General features: G+C 36.0%; 3 protein-coding genes, 1 long non-coding RNA gene and 1 pseudogene across 8 annotated transcripts; 4 read left to right on the top strand and 1 right to left on the bottom strand.

Annotated features, from left to right (window-relative positions):
• The first annotated feature begins 9,697 nt into the window (after window positions 1-9,697).
• LOC117904569 lies at window positions 9,698-10,704 on the top strand. Its single transcript, XR_004649600.1, has 2 exons — window positions 9,698-10,438; window positions 10,538-10,704. It is a non-coding gene; the product is annotated as an uncharacterized LOC117904569 (long non-coding RNA).
• A 347-nt stretch (window positions 10,705-11,051) lies between these two features.
• Window positions 11,052-12,467, top strand: LOC117904567 (annotated as a pseudogene).
• A 2,376-nt stretch (window positions 12,468-14,843) lies between these two features.
• LOC117904566 (COBRA-like protein 4) lies at window positions 14,844-17,656 on the top strand. Of its 5 annotated transcripts, none has more exons than XM_034817244.1 (7): window positions 14,844-14,987; window positions 15,103-15,523; window positions 15,807-15,886; window positions 15,983-16,439; window positions 16,544-16,691; window positions 16,777-17,054; window positions 17,149-17,656. In XM_034817244.1, the coding sequence occupies exons 3-7, from the start codon at window positions 15,860-15,862 to the stop codon at window positions 17,430-17,432; spliced, it is 1,194 nt and encodes a 397-aa protein (XP_034673135.1). In that variant the 5' UTR covers window positions 14,844-14,987; window positions 15,103-15,523; window positions 15,807-15,859; the 3' UTR covers window positions 17,433-17,656. The 5 variants fall into 5 exon arrangements, with proteins under 5 accessions (XP_034673135.1, XP_034673134.1, XP_034673133.1 ...); XM_034817243.1 differs by having other exon boundaries at window positions 14,844-15,016; XM_034817242.1 differs by having other exon boundaries at window positions 14,844-15,316; window positions 15,404-15,523.
• Window positions 17,657-17,739: 83 nt separating this feature from the next.
• On the top strand, window positions 17,740-21,099 carry LOC117904564 (COBRA-like protein 4). Its single transcript, XM_034817238.1, has 6 exons — window positions 17,740-18,715; window positions 18,815-18,894; window positions 19,219-19,675; window positions 19,796-19,943; window positions 20,043-20,314; window positions 20,420-21,099. The coding sequence occupies exons 1-6, from the start codon at window positions 18,571-18,573 to the stop codon at window positions 20,704-20,706; spliced, it is 1,389 nt and encodes a 462-aa protein (XP_034673129.1). The 5' UTR covers window positions 17,740-18,570; the 3' UTR covers window positions 20,707-21,099.
• A 151-nt stretch (window positions 21,100-21,250) lies between these two features.
• LOC117904565 (protein COBRA-like) lies at window positions 21,251-24,979 on the bottom strand. The gene is made up of 6 exons (XM_034817239.1): window positions 24,742-24,979; window positions 23,653-23,732; window positions 23,044-23,500; window positions 22,436-22,595; window positions 22,015-22,292; window positions 21,251-21,888 (listed from the first exon to the last, which is right to left on the bottom strand). The coding sequence occupies exons 1-6, from the start codon at window positions 24,839-24,841 to the stop codon at window positions 21,596-21,598; spliced, it is 1,368 nt and encodes a 455-aa protein (XP_034673130.1). The 5' UTR covers window positions 24,842-24,979; the 3' UTR covers window positions 21,251-21,595.
• Between the last annotated feature and the right edge of the window lie 628 nt (window positions 24,980-25,607).

Here is a 25,607-nt window from a genome sequence, read left to right as displayed (position 1 = left end):
GTGGAGCCTCTTCGCCTCTATTTGTACTGATATTTGGTGACCTCTTCTTTTACTTTTCAACGCTCCTCCGCCCTTTCAAAGAAATTTCTATTTACATTTCCCCCATAATGGAAAAAAAGCAAAAAATAAAAAATAAAAAAATCTCAATTAATCTCAATATTTATGTCTCAATATTCATATTTTACACCAGATTTTAAAAAAAAATAAATTAACTTAAATAATCTAAAATAATAAATTCCACGTATACCCAAAAAAAAAACTAAATACTATTTCCAATTTTCCATATGATAACAATTTTTTCTAAAAACGAACGTTATTTTGAATTTTAATTATTTATAATATTTATTTAAAATTCGTTTCATAATTTTAACATAATTTTAATAAAAACAATAAAAAATTAGTAGAATAAATTATTTCCCAAATTTTAAATTTGAAAACTGAGTGGAGGGCGGCTCGTAATGGGCTCACGTCTTTTCCTGCACCATTTTCTGCGAGCGAGTTAGGCTGCCTAAAATCAAATTTATTGACACGTGGCAAAAATTAAAAATAAAAAAATTAAAAGGCAGCCAACGGTGTTGTGGAGCATGAGCTGGGGCCCGGGCGGGACCCAAAACCCCCTGAAATACTCCAATACCCAAAAAAAAACAGGAGAAGAGTCCGGCGGGGTCGGCAGGGGGAGTCGACGTGTGAGAAGGTGGTGGTCCTGGTGGAGGGGTGGGGCGACTCCCTCAAAGTCCTCGGTGGTTTAGGTCTTTGTTCACTTTGTTGCCTTTTTCAAAATTTCAAATTTGAATTGATCCGGACTGCACCAGCACCAGCTTTCAATGGGTCCTACTCTTCATGGTCAACACGTTCCGTGTTTACATTGGTGAATCATTCTTGGGCACGTTCTTATTTGACCAATCCGTGATTACTATTTCTTTGAACAAATCCATGCGTCTTGATAATTCTTCTAGTAAATGTCCGGTCGTTATGTGTCTTTAAAATATTGTAAAATATGTTTTACAACCTTCAATTGGTATTAGTTAAGACATTTCGATGATAGATTATCGTCAAGCATCTTGGTTCTTAAGAATAGGTCATGTGTGCATTTTTATTGAGCAAAAAAGGTTCCATTGTCATAATATTTGATCCTCGCACTAAAAAAATAATATAAAGGGTCAAGATGGATGAGTCGGCTTTGAAACTAGAAAACACGTCTCGAAAACTTTTGACATAAAACAATTTTTAGGAATTTGTTCCAAAAACATATTATTTTTTAAAAATAAAATTTATTTTCAATTAATTTTTAATAAAGTATTAGAAAGAATAATTAAAAATGTAAAAAATATTTTGAAAAATTTCACATTATACATGTTGATGTCGCGACTCGTTGGAGATGTTGTATCTCCTTGACGTCGACGCTCAATCAATTAAGAGTGATGCTTCCTTGCACTCCCCTGCAAAAGATGTTCGGACAGGTTATCCGGACACACCTTCTGAAACTCTAGTTAAATTGACAATAATATAGAATTTCTCCTCCTGGGAGTTCCTACCGTGACTCTCTCTTACCTCCCTCTTTCCCGTTGAGTTGTGGGAAGCTTTTATAGCGTCTGGAGCTTTGTCACATCTAAGTTGGGGAAGTCATTTGACTCTCATAGTCATGATGACTGCTCATAGGATGGCAACACAATCATTATTCTTTAGGCGATTGATAAAGATTGCTAGTGGTGCGGCCTAACATCTCACTTGTTGCTTTATTCTACAGGTGGTGCAGTGCAAAGCGTGGCAGACCGCCTGAAAAGACATGGGGATGTCCCATCGAGCGTGCCTTTGATGGGAAGAAGAATGATTGCCCGTAGAGTATGGTCAAGGACCCTATTTGGAACGCGTCATGCAGTTTTGGAAGAGCATGAGGCAAACGGTTATTGACTGTTGGATCTGGACTAGATGTTCCTAGCTGATGGAACACGTCCGGACAGAGATGAAGGGATGCCCCGTGTCCCATAGAAGGGTGCCTTGAGAGGTTAAGGCAGATTGCCATGTGTCTGTTTAGGGATTCCTACAATACATACGTATGTAGTGTCTTCATGGACAACAAGTAAAAGAAGACTTGTTTTCATATTTGGAATTGCAGTGACACATGCTACACTCCATCAATCCAACCCAAGCAAGAGAAATTAGGTTTGATTTCATATCTTTGAGAGCGGCAATTGGGTGGTGGATCAGGTTTCTAGCTGCCAAATACAAGTGCTCCTCGAGTCGGCCCAGTCCACTGGTCCATTTCAGCTGCCAAGTTCAGCCTCAGGAGAGCTTGGGCCTAATGGATAATTTGATTATGGGATGAATTGGGCCTGACTCAAAACTTGAATATAAGATTTCTAAGCCAGATTCACATGGATGAGATTCTTGGGCTTTAAGCCAACAAAACTTCAAACATGTTTTGGGCTCAAATGGGAGAATGGTCTTCCTTTCATTGGGCAAATACAATGTCACGCCATTGAATTTAATAATAATAATAATAATAATAATGATAATGATATGGTTCTTTAGCCAAAATTTAAAAGAAAAAGAAAAAAATCCTAGTTTAATATACTACTAAAACTAGCAAGTGGTTAGAACAAGACTTTTTGCAAGTGATAAGACAAAATTAATTCATGAAAAATATTAGACAAAATTCTAAGAAATAATGAAACATATTGAAATTATATTTTTTAAAAATTATATGGACATAAAAAAATTATTTTATTGAATTTCATTATTTGAACAAATATTTCATTTCGATACCTTAAACACAAATTTAAAATTTAAATTTATAAAAAAAAAATATCTATACTGAAAAGCTAATTAAAAGTATTATATTTAATATTTTAAAATTAAATAACTTTAAACTAGAATTACTTAAATTTTTGTAAAATTTCTTTTCGCCATTTATATTTATTTATTTGAAAAAAAAATCCTCTCAATGAAACATTAATTTTATTGAAATATTTTTATTGTATTTAAAGTAAGAAATTAAATAATTCAACTCATATTAAATATTTATTATTTAAAAGTTATTTTTAAAAGCCTAGTAAAAAAATTATTAAAATTATTGAAACTTATATTTATAATTTCCCTTTTCTAGGCACATAATCAGTTCTTGGTGGAAGGTTTAATGGAAATGACTTTGGTACCATCGAACCTATTGGTATAGAATCCTACAAGAAAGGTTGGATTTGCGTTTGATTATAATCCAACTTGAATTAATAAACATTTAATCTAAACTCGGAGTCAACTAAACCTTCAATCCAATGTGTTTAACCTAAGCCCAATTCATCCCTATTTTTTCAAACTCAAGTTAAATTTGGGTTAAACGAATAATCCGATTTCCATAAGTCAAAGTCAAGTTATGTGAAATTGAATCCAACTATAATAACATTTTTTAACATTACATTTGGTATATTTATAATAAATTTTAAATAAGAAATAATACATCATTTTGAGATTATAAACAAGTTATTTATCTTTATAAAAAAATAAAATTAAGAGTAAGTTTGATAGTGATTTTAGAAAGTGTTTCTAGTTTTTTTAACATTTAAAATTTTTTATTTTTTTTAAGCATAAAAAAACCTAAAAATAGTTCTTAAAATTATTATCAAACAAACTCTAAATTTGACATAAAATACTTGAATAGATTCGAAAGCTTAAGTTACACTCTTACCAAAAGTGTTTTACATAAGATAAAAATTAAAAACGGGTTAAAGAGTAATTCTATTTCAAAGAGATCATATTTAATGTTTTTAAAAGATGGATGATAGCATGAATACTTTTTTGAAATTATCGATAAAATGTAATGGTGTGATGATGATTCCAATAAATTTCTTAATTCTTCATTTAGAATTACTTACTTTACTATAAGTATATTAAAAATAAAATAATACATTTTAAATAATAGATAATGATAAAAGACAAATAAAAAATAAAAAATATATAAATAAATATAAATTAATAACTAAAAATTTATGAAAGATGGTCTCTTTTCGAAACATTCATTTGTTGTTTTGTTAAACACCATTTCTTTTATTGTCATTTATTGTTTCTTCTTATTTCGATGCAATATGCTTGTGTCTATCTCACATTAAACTAAAAATTTAGCAATTGATGAATGGAAGAGAGATTAATAAGATGTTAAATTTTATTTTTTAAACATAATATAATTTATATATACTAAATATCACATCCATTTAATAAAAAATACATATCTTAAAATATAATTTTTAATTAGATATGATATCTAGACATTAAATTCAATGAATATGATGTTCAAAAAACAGTATATTCCCATGAAATATATTATATTATGATTATTATCTAGTTTGTAAAATAAATAAAAATAAAATGAAATATACAATATAAATAAACATTAAAAATACATATTTTAATATTATTTTATAAATACTTTTTAGTTATTTTTTAAATACAAATTTAATGTTATAATAACAAAATTTTATTTTTCAAAATAAGTAATACAACAAAAATAAAAGATTGATAAAAAAAAAAAAAAATTATGATACATAGTAGATATATATCTTACCTTGTAACTTGAAATTAATATATCTTAATAATAACCATGTGATAGAATATGATATCTCGTTTCTCTAACGTTGATTTGAGAAACGGAATCTCTTCAACACAAAAAATTATTTTTCCTAATTTGCATTTTTTAATGTCCCTCCTAATCAAACAACTATATGAACATATATTTATATTTTCAAAAGATTATAAGAAAAGTATAAGGTTTTTAAATTATTGTAAAATCAAGTGTAATGGAGGGTGTCAAGGGCCCAAGGCACAAGTTGTAACAAAACAATTGTTTTCATACGGTTTCAACACTCCACACAAGGGGTGGTGATTGAATCCCAAATTGAATCAAATCAACGAATCAAGACGTTGCCAGACACGGAAACAAAATGATGATTCCCATCTACCAAACAAGTCAAGTCACTGAGGAACTGAAAGGGACCACCGCCAGCTCACGAGTGGGTGAAAACCAGAAATACGGAACTGTGGAAACCATGGGCGAAGGTGGTTTCTGGTTTGGAGAAAGGGAAAAACCCAAGAGTGAAGTGGTGAATATAAAAAGGGGAACGAGGGCACCACCGCCGCCTCGTGCTTTGAGCCAGACGCTTAGGGTTCATGAGAAATGGGAGTGGTCCTCCCGGAGGCCCATGGGAATGGATGGCTGGGATCTAATGTTTCTTCACATCATGTAGATGTGTCAAAAAGCTGAGTTGGTTCCCATGCCATCCATTCCTATCGTTCCCGGGATTTTCTCCCTTTTCTCCTTTTCCCATTTCAAAAAAATTATTTATTTGGTTAAATTCTTGATTTTGAATGATTCGTGGAAACTGGAAAGCTGGCATGGTGGGCCCAATGTTGTGAGTGGTTTTGAAAAACCATGGGCGAAACAAAGGTGGTTTTAGAAAACCACCTCGTCTGCTCCCATATAACGAGTGAGAGAGAATGGGTGGTACTTTAGGTTTGGCTGCAGGTTTGAAATGGGAGATGAACATTTCGAAAGCAATAGGAATGGATGGTTAGGAGAGAACTCCTCTTATATATTTCTTCATCCTCTCCGCCGGAGATGTGGAAGTGCAGTTGGTTCCTATACCACCCATTCCCTACGGTTTTCGAAATTTTCTCCCTTTTCTCTTGGTGCTCGCTGTTCACAGCTTCCAATTTCTCTTTTCCTTTTTTTTTTTTTAATCTAATTTTTTCATTTGATTTTGTTAGGTGTCGAAGTTACGGAGATTTTTTTTTTTAATTTATTTTTTTGTTGTTTCTGAAAAGAATTTTGACATCTCTGATCTAATACGAATGACGCAAGTGATTTTTTATTTTTATTTTCATGTCAAGATATAAACTCCTATTAAAAAAAGAAAGAAAAAAAAAACCAATTTTAGATTGGTTTCATCTGTCGAACGCACACCCCCCTTCAGGCTTTGACACAAAATAAATAAATAAATAAATAAATAAATAAAATAAATAAAAAAGGGTAAAACTGAAAATTTGAATAACAAGACTGTGGACCCGAACATGCCCAACAAAAAAACAAAGGACTTCCATCAAATCTTAGCCTAAATTGAGTTGGTACTTGGAACCAATAAAATATTTTTATATTTATTCAAATTATATTTAAATCATAATTATCACAAGTTATACCATGCCCTCCTCAATATTAAATTAAAGCCGTTGATGATAAATGTTAAATAAGAGTGGAAGGAGACATGGCACGTGATGTGCATCACGTGATATTAGGTTTCAAAATTCTGGCATCACGTGTATTAGGTTTCAAAATTCAGACAAAAATGTGATTATAATATTCCACAATTTACAAAAAAGCTCAGCTCACGATGAGTGAAAGGATAAAATCAGTGTATAGATGACAAAAAGAAAAAGAAAAAGAGCAAATAAAAGTGAAGCCATGACACGTGAAAAGCAATAGACCCTGAAGCGGTTTTGCAAAACCATGTGCTGTGATCCACACCGAAAGGCGGTTTTGTAAAACCACTACCACCAGGCCAGAAAACAAAGTTTTGTATATAAAAGAGGGGATAAGCAGGGGGGATGATGGTGAGCTCAAGAGACGGATCGTGGGTCTGAAGTGTGAAGTCGTTTATTTCCTGAGAATGTTTGGGAATTGGAGAGTAGGAAAGCTTAGCCATCTATTCCCTTCATGGTTTCCTCTCCATGGATTGGGGGTCTAGAGCTAGTCTTTCCTACTCCTCCCATTCCTATTGTTTTCGGGGATTTCCGTTTCTCTTCTTAACAATATTTTTTTTTCTTCTAATATTATTCTTATTTGTTTTGATCATGACCCATATGTTTTCTTCTTCATTTCTGTTTTGCAGATCTCGTTCGGGTTTCTAAGAGACTTTTCTGGGCTCATAAACCAAGCAAGATCTGCTTGACTGGACAGACCAGACCGGCTGTGATATCTTTGTTTCTGTGGACTCAGATCCTATGCCCGTTTTCAGATTGGGTTGATTTTTATGTACATGTACGATGAGAAGTTTAAGGAAGAATGGTGGATTCGTTAATAACAACGTATTGAAATTATCTTTGCTATATGTGTAAATCTGTAGAGTCTTTTGTTTAGTAATCGCCCTTTGGCAAAGAAGAAATTAATTAAAGAGGATGAAGATGGATTTCAAACTAAAAGGCACCAGGATGGGATTGAAGATGCAGGCATATGGGATATGGGATATGGGATATGGGAGAAATGGGGAGCGCACCACAGCCACCCATATTTGAGGCTGAAGAGGGCACTTGGTGGGGGACTCTACCCATTCAATGGCTGGTCACCCCTGCAACCTCACTGCCAAGTGAGGCGGCAGATCCCTATTCGACCATCAAATTATTGTGCCCCATTAGTCACCTTGAGGCATCTTTTCACCTCCATTCAATTGCCCATATACACTCAAAAGAGTCATTTCAAACATTTTTGTCGTTGCCTATACTGAGTCGTTCTTTTGTATCAAGGAGAGTTTAATTTCCTTTTCTGCACTATTCTCTGCACTCAAGATAACTATTCTTTGATGGATCAAGCATTGATGTTGGACCATAAATGCATTGCACGAAGGATTAGAAGAAATAAATGAACCCTTCTCACAACTTGTGAAACCATGATAGGGAGAACCATGCAAGCTAGTCAGGAAAAATGCAATATATGATCATGGGAGTGAGTGCTTTCATTAAACAGATTGAACTTGCGCATGGAAAAGTCCCTTAAGTGCTTCTTGAGTTCTGATTTCCTAAGAGAATGATGTTTGGATGAAACAATTCAGAATTGGCTGAAATTAGAGATGAGACGAATGAAGTCAACCATTAGACACAATACCTGTAGCACTAATGGAGCAATGTGTGTCTTTCAACTTGGATTATGTTGACTACGTTTTTTTGACAAGGCTTGCTTAGAGGCTCAATATTGGTGTCGCTCATCAATGATGGTGGTTGATCTTAAGAGTGAGTGGGGTGACCAAATTCTTAGCCAATGCTTTAACCATGATCAAAGAAGCTCATTCTAAACATGTAGTTGGTCCGTAATTTAGTGCAATGGTTCATATTAGGCAAATTCCCATAAGCAAGGCTAATAGTCTTGAGCAATGACTTTCTAACAAAATCTCTCCCTCCATAGCTTTTGCTCTACAACCTCGCTAACAAATGACACAACTTGGCCCACTAATGAATGAGCTATTGACACGTGGGTTCATCCTTATTGAGATGTGAAAACTATTAGCAGATGTCTGCTTATAATCTTCAAGTGATACCAACATCTTAACTTTCGTGCATACATGCCCTTATAAAGTGAGGTACCCGCCGAAGACGGAGACCAAAAGGCTCGTAAATATATAATTTATATATTATTAAAATTAAAAATAATTATAAAAATTTTAAAAATATATAAATAAATTAAAAATCAATAATATTATTTTATATCTTTAATATGATCAAAATAAATCATATTAATATTTTAAATTTTATTAAATGAAATATATAGAATATTTAAATGTGAATATATTAAAAATAAAATTTTAAACTAATTTATAATCTTTAAAAATATTATAAAAAATTTAAAATCCAATATATATTATTTTGTTTGGCAAATTAGATAATAAAAGGCGTGTAGACGAGTGGTCCTAGGTTGGTTTACAGTATCTGAGGCACAAGGTTCAAATCCTTTGGGTGGATTTGTTAAATTTTTTTTTTATTGATGAGGTTGGTTAGCAATCCCACATCGGAATCTGAGAGGAATAAGGATGCAAAGATGCCTATAAAAGCTATCCTCATTGAGGGCAAAGGTGTCACCTCATCTGGTGGGGTGTGGGCTGTGTCATAATAAGACAGGGCCCAGCATGGGCTTTTGCGAAAATTTTTTGAAGGGAGGCTTCCATGCTTGCAAAAGAGCCGGTGCTTCCATGCTCAAAACTCATTTTGTCCTCTGCCCGAAAACCCAATTTCTTGCACGCTGACCATGAAGGGAAGTGAAGTGAGGATCTGAGACGCCACTGATCCCGGGTGTTTCCTGTAAGTTTTGTGGATATTTGGTGGTGTGGTTGTGTTTGGTATCCGAGAAAGTATGGGAAAGTTAAAAAATGAAATTTCTTTTTTTTATTTTTTTATTTTACAACAAAACCAAGTAGACTAAAAATTATGGAGAAAGTTTTGATTTTTTTTTGTGGTTCGGCTTGTTGTGATTATGTTTGGTTGCCAAGAAAGTGTGGGAAAGTTGAAAATTTTGTTTTCGTTTTTTACCGGCCGGCTTCGACACAATATTCGTTACCGATTATCGGTCGAAGGAAATTTCGGTAATTTTCGGGAAATTTCCAGATATTTCCTACCAGTCCAGCCCGCGCACAGGATACAAAATCTGTCCAATTTTTTTTATAAAAAAAAAGATGCTATTTGGTAATCTGATCATGATTTGCAGGGAAAGGTTGTGTTTTTCAGCCTGGCTCAAAAATCGTGGATTTAGGGTTCGTGAAATTTAAATCCAATGGCACAAAAGCAAAGAGATCCCTAGAACAGATCCAGAAAATACAGGGAGCAAAAAAAAAAGGAATTTTTTTTGGTATTCCTTGGGGGGCATGGATTTTCTCGGAAATCAAACGAGGATGAATTTTCCCGGAAATCGAATGGGGGATGGATTTTCTTGGGAATCAAACGGGGGTTGCAAAAAAGAAAAAGAAAAATAATAACATGATTAGATTAGTACCTGCGATGATTGAGACTGGCAGAGGAAAATAGGGCCTTTTAAGGGATTCTCTCTTCAGGAAACTAACCCAATCGTATATGGGTTAGATTTGGCTTGGAACATAATGGGACGGACATGGGCTAAGAAATAAGTAATCTGGTCAATGGTGGGTGCAGCCACTGACCAGGGATACTGTTTCTTTTTCCAAGGAAACATCCCACACTGTGAGGATTAGTACCTGCGAGGATTGAGAGTGGCAGAGGAAAATAGGGCCTTTTCAGGGATTCTCTCTTCAGAAAACTAACCCAATCGAATATGGGTTAGATTTGGCTTGGGACATAATGGGATGGACATGGGCTAAGAAATAAGTAATCTGGTCAATGGTGGGAGCAGCCACTGACCAGGGATACTGTTTCTTGTTCCAAGGAAACATCCCACACTGTTGCAGGAGGAATCCAACTGTTATTGACTTGCTCCATGGAGCCCCTTACACCCAACAGATTGCTGGTTGCTGCAAGGGTGGTGTTCTGGCATCACAGTGACATGATCCCAGAGCTGCAGTTTCAGCTTAGCGTTGGGCTTTCGGGCACTTCAAATAAACCAGTGAGACTGCCCAAGAATTTCACTTTGCTGGGTCCAGGGACAGGCTACACATGCAGCCAAGCAACCATTGAAGCTCCTTCACTTTCCCTCTCCTCTGATGGCCGGCGAGAAACCTACTGAGTAAGTTAAGTTTTTTTCCTTTCTAAGCTTAAATGCTAAATTCTAGTACCATTTCAACTCATAACTTCTTGCTTTCAATTTTTCTTTGCAATGACGGAGTGTGAAGTGCACCTACTCACAGCTGGTGGCCTTATGGATTCTCTCGTCTGGAGGGCAACTTCAGAAAAGGGCTTCTTGATGCCCGAGGAAAATAGGGCCTTTTTCATGGGGGTAAAATGGGATTCTTCACTGGTTTGCAACTTGGAACCAAATCCAACGAGATTTTGGAGGTTATGGATGGTGTAAATGATTGGGTTTGGGAAAACAATGAAACTAACCCAATTGAATATGGGTTAGATTTGGCTTGGGACATAATGGGATGGACATGGACTAAGAAAGAAGTAATCTGGTCAATGGTGGTAGCAGCCACTGACCAGGGATACTATTTCTTGTTCCAAGGAAACATCCCACACTGTTGCAGGAGGAATCCAACTGTTATTGACTTGCTCCATGGAGCCCCTTACACCCAACAGATTGCTGGTTGCTGCAAGGGTGGTGTTCTGGCATCACAGTGACATGATCCCAGAGCTGCAGTTTCAGCTTAGCGTTGGGCTTTCGGGCACTTCAAATAAAACAGTGAGACTGCCCAAGAATTTCACTTTGCTGGGTCCAGGGACAGGCTACACATGCAGCCAAGCAACCATTGAAGCTCCTTCACTTTCCCTCTCCTCTGATGGCCGGCGAGAAACCTACTGAGTAAGTTGAGTTTTTTTCCTTCCTAAGCTTAAATGCTAGATTCTAGTACCATTTCAACTCATATCTTCTTGCTTTCAATTTTTGTTTGCAATGACGGAGTGTGAAGTGCACCTACTCACAGCTGGTGGCCTCTGCCAAACCAAGATGCTGCGACTCCTTCTCGTCTTTTTGCAGCGATATCATCACTCCTTGTCCATCTTGTGCTTGTGCTTGCCAGAATGAGAACAACTGTGTCATGTAAGCCTCTTGTAAAGTTTCAATTCAAGGATTAGTTTGTCTTTGTGTGATACGAATACTATGGAGTGTAAATGCAGAAGTGGTTCAAAGATTACGAGTAAGGTGGAAATGAACACAACTATAGAGGACGCCGAGCTGAAGCTGAATGCACACAGAATATGTGTCCAATCCGGGTGCATTGGCATGTGAAGGCCAACTACTTACAAGGAGTATTGGCGTGTGAAGATTGCCATTACCAATTTCATCTACAAAATGAACTACACTCAGTGGACACCCCTTCTGCAGCATCCAAATCTCAACATTGTTGCCCAAGTTTACAGCTTTGTGTACAAGCCGCTAGTCCCATACAAACCCATTAGTAAGTGCTTATGACTCAATGTACTTGATTTTGTTGTTGGTTGAAGCCAATCGAGCCTGATTCTAACTTATATATGTTGTGAATATGCAGATGACACTGGTTTATGGCATAAAGAACTATAATGACATATTAAGGGAAGCTGGACCCCAGAGGGGAACGTGCAGTCAGAGTTGATTTTTCGAAAGGACATGGGCATATTTACATTGAAGCAGGGGGGTGGGTGTTTCCGCATAAAGTCTATTTCAATGGGGATGAGTGCATGATGCCAGCTCCAGATTCAAATCCACTCCTGCCAAACTCTGCTCATGTCAATCCAATTTCTTATTCCACTCTGCCTGTGTCCGTGGTACTGATACTGCTACTCATCAGCTGATCATACCACTTGATACGTTAACAAGCAAGAGGGGTTTTACTACTGCCTCGGAACATTAGGTGAAATTGTGCATAAGAGCCTGTAAATAGGAGGGGAACCAAATCTGTACTAGGTAGGAATGGTGAATCTGCAAAGAGAAGCAACGGAACACTCGTCTACAAGGCTTACCGTATGAATGCATCGAGTAAGGGAATATCTGTAGGGTCTGTTTGCTTCACCGAACCGAACAAGGCATCAAGAATTGGTCTCGTGTTCGCATTCCGTTATCAAAAACTGATTAGAAGAGGGATGACAAGGGAATGGAGGTTTTTCATTTTCATTTTTCATTTTCTAACATATATATAAAAAATTAAAGTTATTTCTCATTAAATTATTATAAAAAATTATAGTATATATTTATTTACAAATTATATTTATTTTTAAGTTAAATCAAATTAAAATTTTGAAATTATGAAAAAATTAAACGCAAACGGGCCAGTATGGGAAATTCTTGTGCCTCCGCTTCATTAATTTTAATTTTTTTGAGACGAGAATAAAAATGTCTAAATAATCAGGTTGATGTTGGGATAGGAGTGACTCATCTAGAAGTCTAGAGAAAGTATAAATTTAGATTTGTTACAAATTATTTTAGACAAAAGTTTATTTAGACTTTTTTAGAATTGTTGTCTAGTTACCAAGGTAGCCTTCACTTGATTACTAATTACAATTATAACGGTACATGATTTGATCATTCATCAAATGGTGGATATAGAAACAACTTTTTAAAATGTAGATTTGGATGAGAAAAGATATATGGACCAACCTAAATGATTTATAGTGTTTGAAAAGGAAAACAAGAATGTATTAAATTCTTTAATTTATTCCTAATGTAGCCTCCCAAACAATGGTATGAAATTTTATTTCTACATGATTGAAAATGATTATAAACCAAATGAGCGTGACAAATATATCTATTATAAATCATAGGAACATTCACATGTTAGCTTATATGCGGATGATTTTTTGTTTTTTGACTCAAATTTGCATATTATCAATAAAACCAAAAAAAAAAAAAAAAAGCTTAACATTCATTTTAATATGAAAGATCTTGGTAAAACTAATTTTATTGTGGGTATAGAAATTACAAAGATATGTGATGATTTTTTTTCAAATCTTTTGCAATATATTGAAATTATTTTGAAGAAATATAATTGTATTGATTGCAATCATGTATTTACTCATTTTGATCATAGTATCCGATTACTTCCCTATTAAGGGTGAAAATGATATGAAATCAATATGATTATCTTAGCATGATAGGTAACTTTCATTATGCAACTGATTGTAGTAGACGTGACATTGTTTATGCTTTGGCACAACCTAAACAAACTTTAGAGTACTCTTTAGTTTTTGAAGGAAGTTGTGGGTTCTTATTTATTGGGCTTGGAATTCCTTTATTATTTCAATATGATTCACCTTTTCATGTTCAGGCTTCAGTTGGGAATTTTGGGAAAATAACTATTTGGCAATTTATTATCAATAGAAGCTAAGAGCTCATTTGGTAGTGATTCTAAAAAACGTTTTTAATATTTTTAATACTTGAAAATTTTTATTATCTAAGTGTTAGAAATATTAGAATTGATTTTTAGAATCATTCCCAAACACATTTTAAAGTATGTTTAATAATAATTTTAGGAAATATTTTTAACATTTTTAATATTTAAAAGGTAAAAATTTTAAGTATTAGAAATACTAAAAACGCTTCCAAGAATCACAGTCAAACATATTTTATGTTTGACAGTAATTCTAGTAAACACTTTTAATATTTCTAATGCTTGAAAATTTTCATTATTCAAGTATTAGAAATACTAAAAATACTTTCTAAAATCACTCACAAACGTACTCTAAATATACAAAGTGATATTACCATTGTTCTCTTATATGAGTGCATATTCTCCTTTTGCCCCTTCTTCGAGGTGAATGCATGTGACCATGGTTTCTAAAGGCATCTTCTTCTACTCGAGATGCATACTTTTATGAAGCTTCCTTTATAATGTTGGTAACTTGTTAATAATGTTAGTCATAATCAAATTATCTTACTACTAGGAGAAACTAAATATACTTTAGTACTAATACCATTATTATCTTGTATGAGTGCATATTCGCCTTTTACTCGACGAGTATATTTCAGAAAAACATCAAAGAAAACTTTATGAAAGAAAAATACTAAAGATCCACCCACCAAAGCAAAGGTGTGTAGAGCCAAAAAAATTCAAGGCTTTGACCGTATCATTTAAAAACTAATTGGTTTTCGGTATAAAAAAAGAGAAGGTTAAATCATTTTATAATATTTGATATCATACTCATGGCAAGACTTGTATTATTTCAAGATATCATATTAGATAATATAATAAATAAAATCAATATTTATATTTCACAAAACAACATCATAGATTATTTTACAAGGATAATTATATATTTTAAGAATAAAAAAATGTTTGATGAATTATTTACATTTGCAAATTAATAAAAAAATATTTAATAAGTTGCCTTCATATTTTTGTATTTTCTAAATGCATGTCTTATTTTAAAAAATCATGTACTAGACTGTGTTGAAAAAAATATTATTTAAATTAATTATTATTTTATTTTTAGTTTTATCATGTATAAACTCTTAACAAAGAGAATTTTTTTATTTTTATTTTTTTTCCAAATTTTTATCATTTACAAGCACTTGCCTCAGAATTGAACTGGTGGAATCAGGGCTGGTGTTCCTGCATTGTTGGCACAAGGTGCAGGCCAAATAATGCGTTTCCTCCAGGCACCAACCTTGGAGGATGAAAAATCCCTGTCCAAGTTAGTCAAATGTATGGCTTTCCATTAAAAAAACCAAAAGGTCAGAATCAATGATTCATGTAATGTTAGGCATATTTTTGTGCATTCTTGGAAATTAATAGCCTGCTTTTCTTCTATATTAATCAGGCCTAATTGCATCCTGTGGAACTCATCATTCAAAATGATTCTCCAGTTGGACATTTATTTGCTTGTATGATTTGGGTCATCAATTCTCCCAGTAGCCAATAGAGAATCCCTGATGGGGTTGTACATGAAGATACAGAGAGTCTGTCTTTATCATGATCTCTATATTCTCTTATATTTGTACAATTCGCAGTGGGGGTGATGTGCCAACTGCAGAGTAGGTGTTTGCTCTTTGCATATAAACCATATTAACTTAACAGCCTGATAGGGAGGACCTGATCAATGCTAATTTTTTCTGTTGAAGCATTCTGGTCTCTGGCAACTGGTAAAGTGTCTTCATCAGAGGAGAGTTGACCTGTTCCACCTTGCTTCTCAAGCTGTCCCAAAGATGGAGATGGAGATGGACTTTGTGGAAAAGGATTAGGTAACAGTCTTTTTTTTAGCACCAATTTTTCTACTTTTTGATGACATCTTTTATATAAATACTTAGCCTATGAAATAGTCTTGAATTTTCCCTTGCTATCTCATTATGCTTCTGAGAATGGAATTCAATAGAGTTGCATACTCAATTGTCTCAGCTGTCTTCTTTAGTATGGTCTTATCTCCTGCAGGTGAGGCACTAACTCAAGAAATCTAAATTAGGAACTTAATTTGACTTCAGTTCTTCTCATATGTTTTTCTTTGGGGGTTCTCTGTTTTGATTCCAGTGGCATATGATCCGCTGGATCCAAATGGGAACATAACGATCAAATGGGATGTTATGTCTTGGACCTCAGATGGTTATGTGGTGAGTACACTCAATTTGGGGACTTTCTCCTTCCTTCTAGCAAGTTATCATCTAGCTCTCATCACATGCAAGCATCACAATTTGATTACTTCTCAGGCAGTGCTGACAATGAGCAACTTCCAAATGTATCGGCACATCATGAGCCCTGGTTGGACCTTAGGGTGGACATGGGCTAAGAAAGAAGTGATCTGGTCTATGGTGGGAGCCCAAGCTACTGAACAAGGAGACTGTTCAAAGTTCAAAGGGAACATCCCACACTGTTGTAAGAGGAATCCCACAGTGATTGACTTGCTGCCTGGAGTCCCTTACAACCAACAAATTGCCAATTGTTGCAAGGGAGGCGTTGTGGCATCATGGGGCCAAGACTCGTCTGCTGCAGTCTCATCCTTTCAACTGAGTGTGGGGCTTTCTGGCACGTCAAATAAAACAGTAAGACTGCCCAAGAATTTTACTTTGCTTGGTCCAGGACCTGGCTACACTTGTGGCCAAGCAAAAACTGTGCCATCCTCCATCTTCCTCTCTTCAGATGGCCGGAGAAAAACTCAGGCATTGAGTAAGTCTCATTCTCCTATATTTAACTAAATATTCGTCTCTAGTCCTTAGTCCTTGGTCCTTAGTCCTTACCATTAATTTTTTTTTTCCCTTCTGCTTCCGCAGTGACATGGAATGTTACATGTAGTTACTCACAGATGGTGGTCTCCAAGTACCCAAACTGCTGTGTCTCCTTCTCATCTTTTTACAACTCAGCAATCACCCCTTGTACATCCTGTGCCTGTGGTTGCCAGAACAAAACCAACTGCATCATGTAAGCCTTCAATTCAGTAGCATAAATGTAAGAATATGTGCTTGTTTTTACTCATAAATGTTTCTTATTGGGGGGTACAATGCAGGAGTGATACAAAAATTGAGAGCGTGGTGGGACTACACACTCCAACAAAGGATAATATGCCGCTGCTGCAGTGTACTCAACACAATTGCCCAGTCCGGGTGCACTGGCATGTGAAGGTCAATTACAAGGAGTATTGGCGTGTGAAGATTACCATCACTAATTTTAACTACAGAATGAACTACACGCAGTGGACGCTGGTTGCTCAGCATCCCAATCTGAATAATATCACACAAGTTTTCAGCTTTGCTTACAAGCCACTCATTCCATACACGTCCATAAGTAAGTCCATACATTCCCATAACACAGCATTATGCTACATGCTATGTCCAACTGAAATTATGAGGGCATAACTCCTGCTATTTTGATTGGGCAGATGACTCAGGTATGTTTTACGGCATAAAGTTCTATAATGATGTGCTAATGGAAGATGGGCCAGATGGAAATGTCCAGTCTGAAATGATTCTTCAGAAGGACAAGAACACATTCACATTGAAGGAGGGTTGGGCTTTCCCTCAGAGAATTTACTTCAATGGTGATGAATGCATGATGCCCCTTCCTGACTCGTACCCTTTGTTGGCGGGCTCCGCCCCTGCAAATCAAATTGCATCATCAACACTGGCTTCCCTAGTACTTTTGATATTGCTAGCATTTCAGTGATCATTCTACTAGAGATTGAAAGGATTCAAAGAGGGAAATGTTTCCTGAGCGATTTCAGATATGACATTATCAGGCATGTAATCAGCAAATATATATATATACATATTGTTCAAGGAGAGGATATGTTCTATGTAAGATTGTCCATAACTACTGTAATGGCTTGTACTAGCTGTTGCCGCATTGTTCCTTGATTGAGGTATTATCTAGCATACATCATCAACTAATAGCCTGTATTTTCTTTTCCTGACTATTGAGAGGTCTCTTTACATAGTTGGAAGATCTTTATCAGATGGGGAGAGACTACTTGTCCCGGAAAAACTAGACCCAGGCTGCCAACCCACAAGTCTGTTCATGGATTTGGGTTGGCATGGCATACTGCACAAGGGCTAATGGAAGTAGGTCGACCCACCATGCATATTCCTTTCACTGGTTGCACACAATCTGATTGTTACGGATTTATTATGGGGATTTAATTCATTAACCCAGTAACAACCCAAATCCAATTGATCTATGAGACAATGAGTGAAGGTTATAAATGACATAAACCTAGAAAAATAGTACTATCCTCTCGTCATTTTAGGTGCATTAGCAAATCCAGTCAACTATCTTGCTGTTAGCTATGGAGGAATTACTCTAGAATCAGAGACACAAAATTGATCTGAATAAAAAGGAAACCTGATTTGATGAACGAAAAAGATGGAAATTGAGTCATTTCCGGTGTATTTTTGTTGGGATTTGGGGGTAGTTGACCTTGCATATCCATTAGAGATTGAATGATGATCGAATGGGCTCAAGCACACAGAGTTTAAGTACCAGTCTTTGTCAGAGAGTAGTATGCATGATTTTAACATGTTCTCATGCTCACATGAACTTCATACCATCTGATCATCACTGCCCAGGACATGACCCTTGAGCTGTTTTGTTCAAACGTCTAAGACGCTTCAAGATGCAGGAACTGAAGCAAAGAAAAATGAGAGAGACATGAAAATGTTACATGATGAAGTACCTAACGCCCATTAGGTGAGCCATCTCCATACACTCATTTTCATTGTAGACTCCTATTCCCTTTTTATAACATACTGCTGCCTTCTTTGAGTGTCACCGGAGAGCTTTTGATCCCGGTGAACTTATTTTTGTCATGGAATTCAATAATTCTGCAAACCCAGTTCACCATACTCCCTTCGAAGCTAAAGATCGTTGCCAATGGCAGGACTGTTACTCATTCAGGGAGTTGAAGCACATTTTCTCAGTTATCATATTTTTCATGATGGTTTCTCATGCAAGTAAGGTTCCCAAACTTGGACGTTAGATTTTCTTTTCTGTCAGTGGCTTACATTTTTCTATCTGTTTGTTCACTCTTTCTATTGCTTCTGTGATTTTAGTTGCCTATGATCCACTGGATCCAACCGGAAACATAACAATAAAATGGGATGTTGTGTCTTGGACCCCAGATGGTTATGTGGTGAGTAACATCTCTGTGTTGATGGTCTGTATCATTATTTAGTATCAAACAACCAACTTATCCATTGCTCCCTGAATCTATACACCAAATTTAGGATCATTTTAATTGTCAATATTCTGGAGCAAAGTCTAAAAGCAGGTAAAAAATCATCCAACAGGAGAACTTAGAATTTTGCAACAACCTTCAGGCCCAATTATGAACTGTAAATTATCGTTTCTTTTCCCACCTCTTTCTTGGCAATTAACATGGCTTTCAAGAAGATCCCAAAACAATTCTTGAACAAATCACCAACGAATCAAACATCATTTAATTGAGTTCTTCCAGGCTCTGGTGACTATGAACAACTTCCAAATGTACCGGCACATCATGACCCCTGGCTGGACCCTATCATGGTCATGGGCTAAGAAAGAAGTGATCTGGTCAATGGTGGGAGCCCAAACAACAGAGCAAGGAGACTGTTCCAAGTTCAAAGCGAACATACCACACTGCTGTGAGAAAACCCCAACAGTTGTTGACTTGCTTCCTGGAGTTCCTTACAACCAACAAATTGCCAATTGTTGCAAGGCTGGTGTGGTGGCCGCCTGGGGGCAGGATCCTGCAGGATCAGTCTCCTCCTTTCAGGTGAGCGTTGGGCAAGCTGGGACTTCAAACAAAACAGTGAAACTTCCCAAGAATTTCACTTTGCTTGGTCCAGGACCAGGATACACTTGTGGCCCTGCCAAAATTGTCCCCTCCACCGTCTACTTGACTCCTGATCATAGACGAAAAACTCAAGCAATGAGTATGTCTCTTCTTCACTGATCTTTTCAGATACCTATCCTTTTATTCTTCTTTTACTGTTTTGAAGGTCTTCTGACTGAAAATGGAAATCATCTGTTTGATAATATTTTCCATTTGGCAGTGACTTGGAATGTTACCTGCACCTATTCTCAGTTTCTGGCGTCCAAAAACCCCACCTGTTGTGTTTCCTTCTCAAGTTTTTACAATGATACCATGACCCCATGCCCATCCTGCGCGTGTGGTTGCCGCAACAAGAACATGTGTATCTCGTAAGCCTCTCATTCAGTCTCATGCAGCACAGCACAATTGAAAATGCATATATATGCTTGTTGATCTGCTTTTCATTGAATATAATTGTGGATACGCAGAAGTGACTCAAAGAAACTGAAGGCGTTACACAATCCAAAGAGGAGCAATACACCATTGCTACAATGCACACACCATATGTGTCCCATACGGGTGCACTGGCATGTCAAGCTCAACTACAAGGATTATTGGCGAGTGAAGATCGCCATTACTAATTTTAACTATCGGATGAATTATACACAGTGGACACTTGTTGCACAGCATCCCAATCTCAACAATGTCACACAAGTATTTAGCTTTGATTACAAGCCTCTTGTCCCCTATGAATCCATAAGTGAGTGCAAACCTACTTCAAATGCTTTTTCATCCAGAGCTGCGAAAACCCAGATTCAAACTCAATTGCTAATAAGATTTTCTAACTAGTTCACTGTATTTGCAGATGACACTGGTATGTTCTATGGCATGAAATTCTACAATGACCTACTAGTGGAAGCTGGACAGCATGGAAATGTCCAGTCTGAGGTGCTTCTTCAGAAGAACAAGGATACATTTACTTTCAAGCAGGGATGGGCATTCCCTCGAAAAGTTTATTTTAATGGTGATGAGTGCAAGCTGCCCCCGCCTGATACATATCCATTTTTACCAAACTCTGCCCATGCAAATCCATTTGCCTTTTGGACAATGGCAGCTCCTCTGCTTTTGATGATACTGTACACCATTTGGTGATACTTCTAAGAGAAGAGAGGTAGCTTTTGGAAATCTTTGAGGCATAAAATGCAGGGTGGTTTTGAAGGCAGGTTTATGATATCACAATGTCCATAAGCTGTAGAAGAGATTTTCAATTGGATATTTCAATCATACAGATGTTACATGAGGGAGTTGAGCTTGCAGATAAATAAACTAAATCAAAGCTCCATATGAAATGTCCAAGAACTCTTGAAGTTTTTCATGGTACACCATTGATAAAATCAACCCTTCATTTCCTGTCCTTGTTTCTTTTAATTTGCAATTTGGATGTGGAAGTTCATTAGCTGCCCCTTCTTTTATGTAGTACATGATCTGATTATGTGTTTGAAACTCGAGAATGAAAATGGAAATAAGATTAAGATTGTGAGACTACCCACCTGCATCTAATACTTAACTAACCCCATGCGACCGATAATCAAATGTTCTTGAAGGTTGGAGAACAAAACTCCAGCAACTCCAAAAGCCTGACTGGCAGAAAATATGGCAACAATGAATATCAAGTTAACAAAAACACAATGGAATATATACAAAACCATATATCAACTGTCATTTGCTCGTGAATTTCCTTATTACAACGCTAAGAATATTTTTGTGGATATGCTAGAAACAAAATTATCAAAGGTATAAATAAAAATACATAAACTTACAACACAAAAACTAAATCTAAGCAAAATTAAACTCACCCCCAATGCATAAAATAGATAACAAGGCAGAGTTTTTTAGTGACCTGCATTAACCTTGAAACACAGCACCAACACATTCAACCCCATTGGTGAGATTTCCACGACTTTTCGTATGATCTAAACCAGATTGAAGTTTGTGAAATTTCCAGAACAGGTAATTTCTTGGATTTTTCCTGTATAATTTACTAAGCATAAGCCAATACAATGACAGAAACCGCCAAGATTGTCAAGATTGAGTAAAGGAGAGAGACAGTGGGTCGGGAGCTGGCATTTGGCAACCATGGGTAGGCATCTGGTGGAGGCATGACGCAATTATCACCATTGAAATAAATTCTTCGAGGGAAAGCCCATCCCTTATCAAAAGTGAAAGTTGCTTTATCCTTTCGAAATAGTAGCTCTGACTGCACATTCCCAAGAGGACCAGCTTGAGAGAGCAAATCATTGTAAAACTTGACTCCCCATAACATGGCAGTGTCATCTGTATAACCAAAATTCATATTCACAAATAGATGTTAGGATTAAGACGAACAGTTGCATGTTTTTTATTTAAAAATCTGGCAGACAACAACTTTGCAAAACCAAATCTTGAGAAGATATGACGTACTTATGGCTGCATAAGGAGTTAATGACTTGTAATTAAAACTGAAAATCTGTGTGAGATTATCAAAGTTGGGATGTTGAACAACAAGATTCCATTGGGTGTAGTTCATTCTGTAATTGAAATTTGTGATTGTGATCTTCACCCGCCAGTAATCCTTGTAGTTGAGCTTAACATGCCAATGGACACGGATTGGGCACATATGGCTGGTACACTGGACGAGAGGCTGATAACTGGTTTTACCCGAGCCTTCAACGACTGAAGCTAAATATGGATTGTTTGGGCTGTAAAACAGCAACAAAAGAAAAGGAAAAAAATCATGAGAAAATCATTACTGATTGCACTGACAACACTGAAAATGCAAATTTAGAAAAGAAAGAAAAATGGTGCAATAATGGCAGCAAAAAAGACACTCAATGTAACTTACGCTACACAACTCCCTGGATGAGTTAGATTATTTTGACAGCCACAGGTGCAAGTTGGGCAGGATACTATAGTGTCATTATAGAACGATGACAATGAGACACAACATGTAGGCGTCTTCTGAGCCAGGAATTGTGAATACGTGCAAGTAACATTCCAAGTCACTGCCATAGGACAGGAAGATTAGATTAGTTAAATCTTGAGAACTCTTTAAATGCATATTAAGAACACAAATTATCCATTGTCAATGTGTCTTGCCATCCTGTTTCAGCCAGTGGTCCATTTAGAAGGACTACTCGATGAACATACTGGAATATATCTAATATTTGTTGACTAATGAATAAATACCGTAGCAGCTGCTCACCTGTTGGTCTATTTATACAAGTTGCTATATGAACATATTTGCATTTATCCATATTATTGGCTAATGAACAGAAGTATCATAGTGTCGGCTAAAAATCAATTGCATGACTACTTACGCAAAGTTCAAGGATTTCACCTGTTGGTCCATTAGATGAAGTGCTAAATGAACATACTGGCATATATGTACATCATTAGCTAATGAATGGGAATGTCATAGAACTGGCCAAAAGCACTAGTGAGTTAACTTACTCAAAGCCTGAGTGACTCTCCTCTGATCCGCCGTGGTAAACTTGGTTGGTTTTACAATCTTGGCAGGCCCACAAGTATATCCAGGCCCTGGAGCTCTCAACGTGAAGTTCTTTGGCAATTTGACAGTTTTGTTGGTAGTCCCAGCTGCACCCACACTGACCTGGAATGAGCTTGCTGCATTAGCTGGGTCCTGGACCCATGAGTTTATAACACCCCCTTTGCAGCAATTTGCAATCTGCTGGTTGTAAGGAGTTCCTGGCAGTAAATCCACAACTGTTGGATCCTTTTTACAGCAATGTGGTACATTCCCTTTGAATCTTGAACAATCCCCTTGTTCTGTTGTTTGTCCTCCCATCATACTCCAGATTACTTCCTTTTTGGCCCATGACCATCCAAGTGACCATCCTGGTGCTTGAATGTGGCGATATTGCTGGAAGTTGAACATTGTAACAACAGCCTGCCCAACATGAATAAAAAGATTAGATCATAACTAGAAAACAATTGAAATGTAAGTGGAATCCATTCATGGGCAAAGGCAAGTGGATGCTTGAACAAGGTTCACTATTGCAATCAAAATATTTTGTAGTTTAATATTTTACTTACAACAGCAACATAACCATCTGGAGTCCAGCTCATTACATCCCACTTGATGGTGATATTTCCCTCTGGATCAAGCGAATCGTAGGCTTCTGCAGAAACATCCACCAAAGAAAGATGAATACCTCAATTCTTAAGATTCTCAAGACATTAAATTTCATAAAGGGAGAGTTCAATCTTTTCTTTTTTTGGTTAAATTACACCTCAATTTTCTTACTGTGATGTAAGAGTCAAAACAAACAAAATAAATATGCTTGAGTTCATTGATACTAGATCTCTGATATACATGAAAATTCATGTATCGACCCTCCATAAAAACCTTTTTTCTACTCTTTTACATCTCTGTACAGATCCAAGAAACAATTGAAAAATCTCCTTGGGTAAATGAAGGAAATGGGAAATGCACCCTATTTGAAAATCTCTCCAACTCCTTTTTCTCTTCAAAGATTAGTAGTGAGGATTTACCAATGATCATGAAATAAGAAAAGGGCAATAAAAATACTAATAAAAAGAAGTGAAAATAAGAGAGAAAAGCATGTATCTGTTTCTCTGTTTCAAGTATATATATGAAAATTTCACTTTCAATCACAATGATCATAATTCCTTCTTCTCTTTCAATTACTATACCACAAAATGCATTCTTCCATGCAATCAGGAGACAACTGTCCAATTTTAACCACAAACAAATAATATAAGCAATATAATTCCAATTTTAAAAAATAAAAAAACCCTCTTGCTTGCTATATGCAGCTCACTTAGAATAAAAGATCTCGGTTGTTTTATGTCTCAACTGAGAAATCCCCAAGCTAATTCCCCAGAACTAACTGAATTTTTGCCTTCCTATGGTTATTTCCATTCATTTATGAATCAGATCAAACTCTGAATCAGTGAAACAGAGCTTCAACTCCAATCCTCACCAACCCCACAAATTTTCCACAACCCAATCCTGCTAACACCCTTCATTCCATCCATTCCCATACCCATCTTTTATTTCTCCTACAAATTCCCCCGAAAAATGGGATGGTAGCATAGAAACAAGAAACACACTTCCAAAACACAATATTCGAAAAAAATGGTAAATGGTGGCATCTGGGTCATCACCTGTAGAAGTGAAAATGGAGCAAGAAAACAACACCACAAGCAAAATGGCGTAACTGCTGAGCTTGATGGATCTGGCAATGGATGTGAAGAAAAACTCCATTCCTTGTCGCTGATTATGCTCTGAGCTGTAGCTGATATTCGAACTGAGAAAGAGAAAGAAGAGAAGAGACAGTGGCAGTAGATGGTGGTGGCCTTCTTTCTCACATGGTAAGTGAGCTTTTCATAGCTAACGGGACTTTAAAAACCCACTATAATAATCTCTGCCTCCACTCTGCTCTCTATTTGCCTACAATTCAGTGTCCTCTACTCTCCAATTACAAATTTACCCTTACTCACTAGTGAAAATTGCCACCTAGAACATTGAAAATAATAATAATATAATAATAATAATAAAAAACACCCGTAACATAAACAAACTCCTAAAATGAAATGTATTTAAAAATATTATCAATCATAATGTGCTATACCTATAATCAAATCTCGTTGTTCAATATCTTAATTATATTTTTTCGCTACTTTAATTTTATTAATTATATCGGTCTTATTATTTTATAGTTTCATCTTAATTGTTTATATTATCATACAATAACTTAAATTTCATTATCTATTTTCAATAGTCGAGATAATAACTTTAATGAATACCGATTTGATACCGTAACGTTTTCTTAATATAATTACATTGATTATTACAATCATAAGACATAATTTAAAGTAATCATTTTTAGGAATTCATGGGGGTAGAAAAGTCTATTGGGAAAGAGCCAAACCCATTATTAACTATTTGCAGTGCCAAAGAATTGGGAATACGCAATTGTTTGAAAGAGTGGTGAATGATGAATCCCGTTAGGTTCTTTCTTTCACAATTG

The sequence above is a fragment of the Vitis riparia genome, chromosome 17 (genome assembly GCF_004353265.1).
Source record: "Vitis riparia cultivar Riparia Gloire de Montpellier isolate 1030 chromosome 17, EGFV_Vit.rip_1.0, whole genome shotgun sequence".
NCBI lineage: Eukaryota > Viridiplantae > Streptophyta > Magnoliopsida > Vitales > Vitaceae > Vitis > Vitis riparia.
This window is presented reverse-complemented; position numbering and strand designations above follow the sequence as displayed.